We start from the raw sequence: 9,666 nt of genomic DNA on the forward strand, positions 1-9,666 counted from the left end.
TGCAGTCTGAAGTTTTTCCTGAAAGATTACAAGATAATTTGTTTCATCTATTTGGGAAGAAAAGGCTTTTTTGTTAGATAAATGCAAAAAGCTGGTAAGAGAGGAGATGCTGTTTGAATGGAATTTGGTTATTTAGCGAAGCTTACACAAGCTGACTTTTTACAGTTAAAAGCTTGTATATATTTAAAAACTGAACTCCTTTGTTTAGAAATATTTGAATTCTTTTCTTTTGAGAGGAGATCCACATGCTCCAAGCTCTGGCCCATCCTAATGGGTTTCCTTTCTCAGATGCAGCTGCCAGTGCTGCAAATTATGACTTAATTCTCCACCACATCACAGGAGTCCACCCTGGCTGGAGTCAACATCTGCAGACATGAAAAGCCCACATTTCCGCTCAGACCCAGCTCAGGCTCAGTTTTTGGATCCAGCTCTCCCCACTTTTGCCACAGTCTTTGGCCGCCTGCTCTTCAAATCTTTGCTGGGTTTGAAGCAGTTTCTTCATTGCCTTGTTGACAGGATCGAGTCATTGCCACTCTCCCCCATGGAGAGACCTGATCCCAAGTGCTCCCGAGGGCTGGGATCCAGCACTGGGATCCTCCTGGAGTTTATTCCTCCTTCCCTGAGCTCGGCCTGGCCCTGACACTTCCACCCTTCAGACTTCCCTTCAGGCTCCCTGAGACTGCAGCCCTGGGCTCTTTCCTGGTTCCAGAAGTGGGCAGTGCTTCCTGCAGCTGCTGTGGTCACCCTGTGCTCCACACCAGATGAGTCCAGCCCAGGAGAGGAGGCTCACAAAGTGATTTTTAGCAAAACACAATTCATCCCACTCCAAATGTTGTTTTTCAGCCTTGGCCCATGTGTAATCCCAAATGAGCCTTAGCTGAGTGCCTGGTTTCAGAGTTTAACTTGTTTATGGTTATCTGGGAGAAAGCAAACGTAGCAACACTTATTAAGAGTGGGGCATTTATTTATTTATCTAAACTATGAAGGATCTTATTATATTTCACCTTTTCCCTCTAAGAACAGTTGAATAAATTGTTCTCAGTTGTTTAGCTGGGACTAAACACCAGGGGGAAAACTTCAGTTTTAAAAGGAAAGCGTTTGGCACATGATAGTGAAACTGGAGAGAGGGTTTTAGCAGGAGCAGCCCTGCCACCAGCCCTGGCACCTCTTTAACCCTCAGAGCTGCTTCCTGGTGTGTCAGAGTGGTTTCACTGCAGAGCTTCCCAGTTCTGTGACAGACTCAGTGTCAGTCCAGCACAGGGAGCTCCTGGAGATTTCAGCCTGTGCATTCCTCCCCCCCAGGGCCTGCAGGGATCTCTGCTAGTGACTGCTCAGTCACAGTCAGGCTTTAAATTAGAATAGGAAGGAAATGGTGTCCAGGAGAGAGAAGGAGGTTCCCCAGGAGGATCCCAAGCCTGGTCTCTCACAGTCTGCCTGGGGGCTCCAGCATTCAGAATTCTCCCCTTTGCCTTCTTCCTGTGAAAATGTGTCAGCCTCCATTCTTGTCCCTGGGCTCTGAGGACATAGAAGGCAGCCTGGAATTCTCTGAAAAACCAGAATTCTCAATGCCATCGAGCCAATGCCTTGTCCCTGCTGTGTCCTTTCCCCAGGCTGTAACCTGAAGATTTTCAACAACCAGGAGTTCGCGGCGCTGCTGGCGCAGTCGGTGAACCAGGGCTTCGAGGCCGTGTACCAGCTGACGCGCATGTGCACCATCCGCATGAGCTTCGTCAAGGGCTGGGGCGCCGAGTACAGGTGGGGCTCCTGGGCTGCTCCAGCCCCAGCTCCCGGCTGAGACACAGCCCTGCTCAGCTCTCACTGCTCTCTGCAGGGGGGACTGCACCTGCTCAGGAACACCCATGGCTTATGGCTCTTGGGATTGGGTCGGGGATCACCCCGAGCTCGCTCCTGCCAGCCCCTGCTCCCGGCTGGGAGAGCCCTGCAGAGCTGTCACTCCCCTTTGGAAAGGGGGACTCCACCTGCTCAGGAACACCCATGGGTTATGGCTCTTGGGATTGGGTCAGGGATCACCCCGAGCTCGCTCCTGCCAGCCCCTGCTCCCGGCTGGGAGAGCCCTGCAGAGCTGTCACTCCCCTTTGGAAAGGGGGACTCAGCCTGCTCAGGGACACCCACGGGTTATGGCTCTTGGGATTGGGTCGGGGATCATCCTGAGCTCGCTTCTGCCAGCCTCTGCTCCCGGCTGGGAGAGCCCTGCAGAGCTGTCACTCCCCTTGGGAAAGGGGGACTCAGCCTGCTCAGGGACATGGATGGGGTGTGGCTCTTGGGATTGGGTCAGGGATCACTCCAGGCTCTGCCCCTCCTCAGCTCCCAGCTGGGAGAGCCCTGCAGAGCTGTCACTGCTGTTTGAAAACAGGGAATCAGCCCAGTGTCTGTTCAGGAACACAGATAGGCTGTGGCTCTTGGGAATTGTTGGTCTGGTCTCTTTGTGGGATACACCTGGAAGGCCACGTGCAGTAGGAAGCAAGAGCTTTACCTGGAGCACACAGATAAATCCACATGGTCCATGTAGGAAATACAACATTCTTTTCTTAAAATTAAGTAAGTTTTGGGTAGGTTGAGTGTCTTGAGACTGCACTTCAGTCAAGACAGGATTATAGAATCCTGGAATGGTTTGGGTTTGAAAGGACCTTAAAGCCCATCCAGTCCCACCCCTGCCATGCACAGGGACACATTCCACTATCTCAGGTTCCTCCAGCATGGCCATGGACACTGCCGGGGATCCAGGGGCAGCCACAGCTCCTCTGGGCACCCTGTGCCAGGGCCTGCCCAGCCTCTCAGGAATTCCTTCCCCATATCCCATCTAACCCTGTCCCCTGCCAGTGGGATCCATTCCCTGTGCTTGTCCCTCCATGCCCTTGTGGAAGTACAGTGTGAGGGAGTGCTTCCCATGGGTTGGATTTAATGCTTCTTTTATCAGGGACTAATGGGATTAAAAAAAAAAGGCAGATTGACTTGAAAAAATTCTATTTGAAAAAACCATGAGAGTTGCTGCAAAATTATAGTTCAATATTATAGTTAAAATTATAGTTAAATCTTTTGATCCTTTCCTTAGGGCTTGCTGTAGGGCAAGTGGGAGAATGTGGGAGCAGCAGGATCACTGTTTTTCCCAGTGAATACTGAGGCTAAAAGGGAGATGCAGGAGGTGTGGTGTGTGGGATGGATGATGTGGTCACTCTGACCCCACAAGGACACTGGAGATGCTGTGGGAACAGAGTATTCCATAGTTTTGCTCTGTCACCCCCCTGGTGAGCAAACATCTGAGGGAGAGCAGTCAGGGATGGATGGTACAAGCAGGGGAAATTAAATTTGGTGGACAGTGGATGTTTTCTGAGAGGGAAAGCTGGTGAGGGTTTAAGCCCAGGGTGATGTGGAAATATTGGACTCGGCACCCTTTAAAGCTGTGGCCTTGCTCAAAGCTCCGTGGGGTCGCTGCCATTCCGGGGCTGCTCTGCTGCAGGAGGGGGAGAGGCCTCAGGAGCAGCTGGAGCCCGGGCCCTGCACGTTGCTCTGCCACTTTCTTCATTTCTCCAGATGTTTGGAGCCCATTTTGTTTTGAAATCGTCCTGCGCTGGGGCCAGAGCAGCTCAGGGCTGGCTGCCAGCCAGGCCCTAATGAGCTGCAGGCGAGCGTGACTTACGGAAAGCCAGGGATCCCCGCGGGGCTGCGCCGAGAGCCTGCGCGCGCTCGGGGCTGCTCTCCCCATCCCGCTCTCCGTGCCACAGAGTTCTGCATCCAATGCAGAGATGGAGATGTTCCTGTGCGAGCATCCAGAGGGCCATTCCCTGGTTCACCTTTGAGCAGTCTGGATGGGGGTGTTTAGTGCTCCTCTGTGCCAGGGATTTGGTGCAGGGAAGGGGGAGAAGCCAGTTCCATGAGCAGCCTGTGAGGGACAGGGACAGAGATGGTGGTGGGAGCTCAGGGCAGCCCCCCAAGCACAGGATCCCCTTTTCACCCCTGGTTCCCACAGATTTCAGGTTCTCCCCCCCATCGCCAGATTCCAAGGACAGCTTCTGTGGGAAGTGGGGGTGTAAAGCGAGGCTGTTTCCAGGCTCTTTCTCCTGCTTTGTGATCTCCCTCCTCCACAGCAGCTGTCCCTGCCTGGAACAAGACCTTGGCCAAGCCTCAGCAGAGGAGGGAGAGCCCCTGGCTCCATGTCTTGTTCTCCCTTTCCTTTTATTTCCTCCCCATCTCTGTGCTTTGCCTTCTGGAGATACCCGTGGGGTCTGGGCTCGGGTAGAGTGACAGAGGAGGGGAACAGGGATTTGTGCAGGGGAAGGTCAGAGCTCTGAGCTCTGGCCCAGCAGGGCCCATGGATGCAGGAAGGATCTGCAAGGCTTGGGGTGAGCTCTTCCCACATTCTACTAAAACCCAAGGGTACAGTAAAAAGTGAATATCCTTGTCTTGTGCATAGGGAACCTGAACATATCTGGTGAACATGGACCTCGCTGTCTAACTAGGAAAGGTCTGCAAAGGAAAATGGGTTTTGCTTCGATCAACACCTTCCTTTCCCTCCAGGGAATCAGCTGCCTGTTCGCAGGAATCTGAGCAGTAAATAGCAAGCTGCTCCTGTGGGATCATAACAAATATGGAGGGGCAAGGTGGGTTTTTAAAAGCAAGCAGCAGTGCAGGCTGTTGCAGAGGAGAGCCATTCCTTTGGCCGGGGTGGTTGTGGGAGCAGCGCAGGAGCTGGGAAGCCTGTTCCGTTTGCCGAGTTCTGTTGGTCACGTTGGTGTTGTGTGCTCTTCCCTGGCAGGAGGCAGACTGTGACCAGCACTCCCTGCTGGATCGAGCTGCACCTCAACGGGCCCCTGCAGTGGCTGGACAAGGTCCTCACACAGATGGGCTCCCCCAGCATCCGCTGCTCCAGCGTCTCCTAAGGAAACCCCTCCGGGGGGCCCGTGGGGAACAAGGACTCTGCAGCACCCTTAGCGAAGGCTTAGTAAACAACTCCCCAGTTATTCAAGCGATGAGAAAAAAATCTGCTTCAAAAACAAAAAAGAAGTGGGTTTTCTTTGTCTTGTGTTGTTTTTAAATACCCATTTAAGCCACTTCCACTGAAACTGTCGGCACTTTGGTCGGGATGCTCCGGGGCCGCTGCAGTTGGAATTTGGAGCTGGAGTTGGTGAGGATAAAGAGCTGGATGTTGTCTCAGTGGAGAGCAGGCACTGCTCACCTGCCTCCAGGCTGTGTGTGGCACAGGAGCCATCCCAGCTCCCAGGAAACTTCCCCTTTCCTCACACAACTCCAGGCTCTGCAGCATCCCAGGAACACCAGAGCCTCTGGGGCTCCAGGATGGGAACACCAGACCCCGTGGGACTCTGGGATGGCTCCTGCTTGTGCATCCCTTCACCTGATCCACACCGGTACTGCAGCAGCAGGGGGGAAGGAGGCATTTCAAACACCCAAAGGAAGGAATTCCCCCAGGAATGTTCCAAAAAGGAAGGAATGTCCCACACTAGACTTGCAGCAAGGAGGCAGAGCCTTGCCTGGTGCTGAGGGATGATGCCCTCATGGATCAGCCTGGATTCACATGGAGCAAAAGCCCAGTTTGAGGCTCTTTGTGGTGTTGCTGCAGCGATTTTTGACTGGAGCTGCTCCCAGAGGCAGAATTGTCCCGTGGGGAGCTCTGCCTGGAGCTGCTCAGGCTCAGTTCTGTGCAGTCTGTCTGCATTAACTGGAGCAGCTCTGGGCTGTGTTTTCCCAGTCTCTGCCTCTCCAAAGCCCGAGGGGTTCCGAGTCCAGGTGGAGCAGGGATGGAATGTCCAGGCCTGGCTGAGGCCCACCCCTGGAGGGGGATCCCGTGCTGTCACATGCAGCAGCCAGGACATCTCAGACACAACCAGCCCTCTGTGTGAAACTGTTCCAGCTGATGAAAATGCTCTAAGATGTGTTTTTGCCTGGAGAAACTGGGAGAGTGTGTATTTACTTGTATTATAAAATGTTCATTTTAAACATACATGCTCCAGACTGTTTAATATTTTTTATCCCTGCAGCAACTGTCGTGGCAAACAATTTCCACAACTGGAAAAAACCCCTTAGCACTTGTTTTTATGGTTCACATTTGCCAAATAAGTCTCATAACTTTGTCAGTGCTGTCCAATTATCTGTTTCTTTATATCTGCAGTGAATATCTTATGCATTTGTGCCAAAATATTAGAAGGGATGGGGAGAAAGTGATAATCAGTTTCCTATGGAAATCTTTTTTTTTCTTGTTTTTTAATCTATGAAAGACAAACAAGCTGGATGTGGCTGTGGGAAGGACTGACTGGGATGGACTTGAGGATGGTTTTGATAAAGCTTTAGTCCTGCAAACTTCTGTGGGAGTGCCCTGATCCACTGGGGGAACTGACTGGATCAAACACCCACCAGGAATCTCCATGCTCCTCCTTTGCCAAGGCTCATTCCTCAGAGACCTCTGCCAGCATCTCCTGCTTTGCCAAAGCCACCACTCCTGGAGCTGAGGGGACCCAGTGCCACCAGAACAGATCCCAGAGGCCACTGCTGCTGCTGCTTGAATGCAGAGGAAGGGATGGTGTGGGGAGTTCCTTCCAGAAAGCAGGAATTGCCTTGTTTGAACATCTGAAATGTGAGGAGGACTCTCATGGTGGATGTGCTCCTGGTGACACAGGACTTTGGGAGCTGTTCTGTGCAGCCCAGCACCAGCAGCACTGGAGGCTTTTAGGTGTTTGATTTGTTGATTTTAACAATGTCTCTGATCTGAGTTACACCTCTGCCTGCACAGCCTGGGGCAAGAAGAGATCTGTATAAAATAGGATTTTTGGGGCCTTTTACAAAGCAGGTTTTTTGTCACCATGGATTGGTTTGGATACAAGTTTCTAACATAGCTGTAAAGAAAAGTTTATCATGAATTTTGTAGAAATATTTGACTTTTGGCTGTTTAAATGAGAGGGGGGAAAATGTGCTCTGTAAAATGGCCCTGGGTTTCCTCCATGAGTGTCTTATTTGCTTATTTTGGTGACAAATGTTGTGTTGCTGTTGTCCTCATAATCCCAGAGGAAAGTGGACTCGGGTGCCTCCTGCATTACCCACAAAAATGCCATTTGAAATCCCAGAGGCAGAGATTACAGGTGATGGTGTGAGCAGGAGCCCAGCCTGATCCAGAGGCCATGGGTGGGAATAAATCCCAATTTTAATATGAAATTTGCACACAGAGTCACCTCCTCACCAACCTGGATTTCCGCTGGGAACCTGAGCTACAGCCCCTTGCTAAAGGATAATTAATTGCTGACCATTATTAATTGAGGCCTTTTGAAACCCAGGATTCAGATGATGCATAAAAACTTTGGTTAATCTCCCCTCATCATCCCTTAAGTGAAATGACTTCCAGTGGAAAATGTGAGCTGGCCCAGCAGTGCAGTGAGATAAAGGGGAGATTATCTCCACTCCAGCATTAATTTCCTCTCTCCCCTTTGTTTGCTGCTCCCTGATTGATGAAAGCTCTGTGGGTTCTGGAGTCACCTTGGGGAGCCCAGCAGAGCCCTGGGCCCTGGACAGGGCAGGGATGGGGCTGGCCTGGGGAGGTTGTGCCCACGCTGCCCTGGATGCTCACAGGTGCAGTGGCTGCAGATGGGGAGAATTCCTGTTCCTGTGGCACCAAGGCCAGGGAGCAGGGATTGGGCTGGGATTGCTGGGGGCAGCAGGGCCCTGAGGGCACGGGAGGCTTTGTTTGATTGCTCCTAGAACTTGATTAAAGCAGCTTTGGTGTGGAGCTCAAAGGGACGGGAGCAGCCTGCCCTGGCTCAGCTTGCAGCTCCAGGCTGGAATATCCTCTCATTTCATGGCAGGCTGGGCTTGTTCCTCCAGAGTCAGTAGCAGGACCTTTGACTCTTCCCTTGGTGTGGCTGCACAGCAGAGGACACCCCGTGCTTTCCCAGGCTGTGCTGATCTGTTTATTGTTAATGTATTGAACTGCAGGTTCTGTTTTGTGTTAAGCTTGTCTTAGGAGTAATCCAGTGCTGTCCATTTGACTTAATCTCCAGCAATCAGTGTGCATATGCACAAAGATGGAGGAATCCCTTCGGAAGGCTTTTCCCTGGAGCTCTGGCTGCCCCTGTGTGCCAGGAAAAGGCTGAGGGAGCCCCTGAGCTACTCACAGTTTCCTCCCCCTTGCATCAGCGTGGTTGAACCCTGCAGGATCCTCTGTGAAGGATGTTCAGGACTCATCCCAAGCAGCCAGTGGTGGCACCTGTGCCTTGAGCTGCTTCCCGACTGGAAAAGCAGGAAAAGCCAGCCCAGGGAAGGACTTCAGCCACATCCACAGCACCCAGCGCTCTCCTGGTTCTCTGAGGGGCAGGAGGATGGAATTTTGTGGCTGTGCTAAGCTGGGGTGAGAACCAGGCCCTCTCTAGTGGTGGCCCGAGCGGTGTGCTTGAGAAGTTCAATGTTTTTTACTATGTACCTGCTTTTGTATTTATATGTCTGTCTCGAATATTCCGATGAATTCAATATTTAATTTTTAGCAGAAGGGGCAACTAAGGACTCAGAGTATTAAATCTTCCATCTGCTCTTTGCTGATGATTGCTGGAAATGAGCTGAGCACAAAGTCCCCGAGCCCTTGGGAGCCACGGTGCTGCTGCTGCACCAAGTCGGGGTCTCAGAGGGGCCCTCGGGACTTGATGGGGTTTTAAAAACCAAAACCTTTTCCTCCAGAGCTGCTTGGGTCATCCTCTGCCCCTCCAGAGCTGGCTGGGCCATCCTCTGTCCCTTCCAGACCTGGCAGGTTCCTGCTCTGCTCCCGCAGACCAGCTGGGGTCCCCCGTGCTGCCTGTGCCGGGACACCCAGCCCTGCCCCTGCATGGATGCCCAGGAGCTGCGAGTCCTCCCTGGCTCTCCAGCCTGCCCTCCCCTGCAGCATTACTGCCTTTGTTGCCCGAGGCCTGTCCCATGTACGCCCTCCCTTTCCATGTGGAACTGTAAGGTCTGTTTTGACATTTTAATAAACTTTGATTTGAAAACCGAGGCTCATGAGCACATCAGGCTGTTGGAAGAATGTATTTAAGGACACAGATTGACAGTTTGGGGTGTTGCCATGACAGCAATTGGGACACAGCAGCATCCTTAGGTTTGTGCAATCCCAGTAAAGCACACAAGAGCTCAGTGACAGGTAAGACCCTCCTTCTTTTTACAGCTGGGACAGTTTTGTTCAAGAATTTAAAGTCAAATATATAAAAAAAAATTTTTAAAATTGCATTTAGTTCTTTTAACTAATGGGACTCAGGGGTGAGTACAAGTGGAGTTCTGTGCTCCAAGGATTTACTGTACAATCGCTGGAGAAGTCAGGCGCAGTTGAGTATTCACGGGTTCAAAGTGCCACTGGAATTCCAGTGTAGGGAACTGGGGAGCTGTTACCAGCTCAGGAGAGCAGGAGCTGCAGAGGAGCACTCACTGCTCAGCCTGCAGTGCCCTGTCAGGAGCAGACCCCGAATTCCTGCCGTGTCTCCACGGAGGAGCTGCAGACACGAGTCCAGCCAGTAAATCCTGGAGGAAACCCTTCAGGAGCAGAGATTGCACCTTCCCTCCTGGGTGAGCCGCCCACGGCTGCCCAGTGCTCCTGCTGGGAGAGTTTTCCTGATTAACCCCCAGGCTGCGATGCCACTGCCCGGGGGCAGAATTCCAACAGCCCAT

At 52.1% G+C, this 9,666-nt stretch overlaps 1 protein-coding gene across 2 annotated transcripts in view; it reads left to right on the forward strand.

Moving 5' to 3' along the window:
- The window catches only part of SMAD3 (SMAD family member 3), a 69,381-nt gene extending 60,381 nt beyond the window's left edge, over positions 1–9,000 (forward strand). For both annotated transcript variants that reach the window (XM_059858722.1, XM_059858720.1), the window contains exons 8-9: positions 1,611–1,755; positions 4,775–9,000. In XM_059858722.1, coding sequence (XP_059714705.1) covers positions 1,611–1,755; positions 4,775–4,898 — 269 coding nt within the window. In that variant the 3' untranslated portion in view covers positions 4,899–9,000. The remainder of the gene's footprint in view (positions 1–1,610; positions 1,756–4,774) is intronic.
- Positions 9,001–9,666: the final 666 nt, after the last annotated feature.

This window comes from Haemorhous mexicanus, chromosome 13 (assembly GCF_027477595.1).
Source record: "Haemorhous mexicanus isolate bHaeMex1 chromosome 13, bHaeMex1.pri, whole genome shotgun sequence".
NCBI lineage: Eukaryota > Metazoa > Chordata > Aves > Passeriformes > Fringillidae > Haemorhous > Haemorhous mexicanus.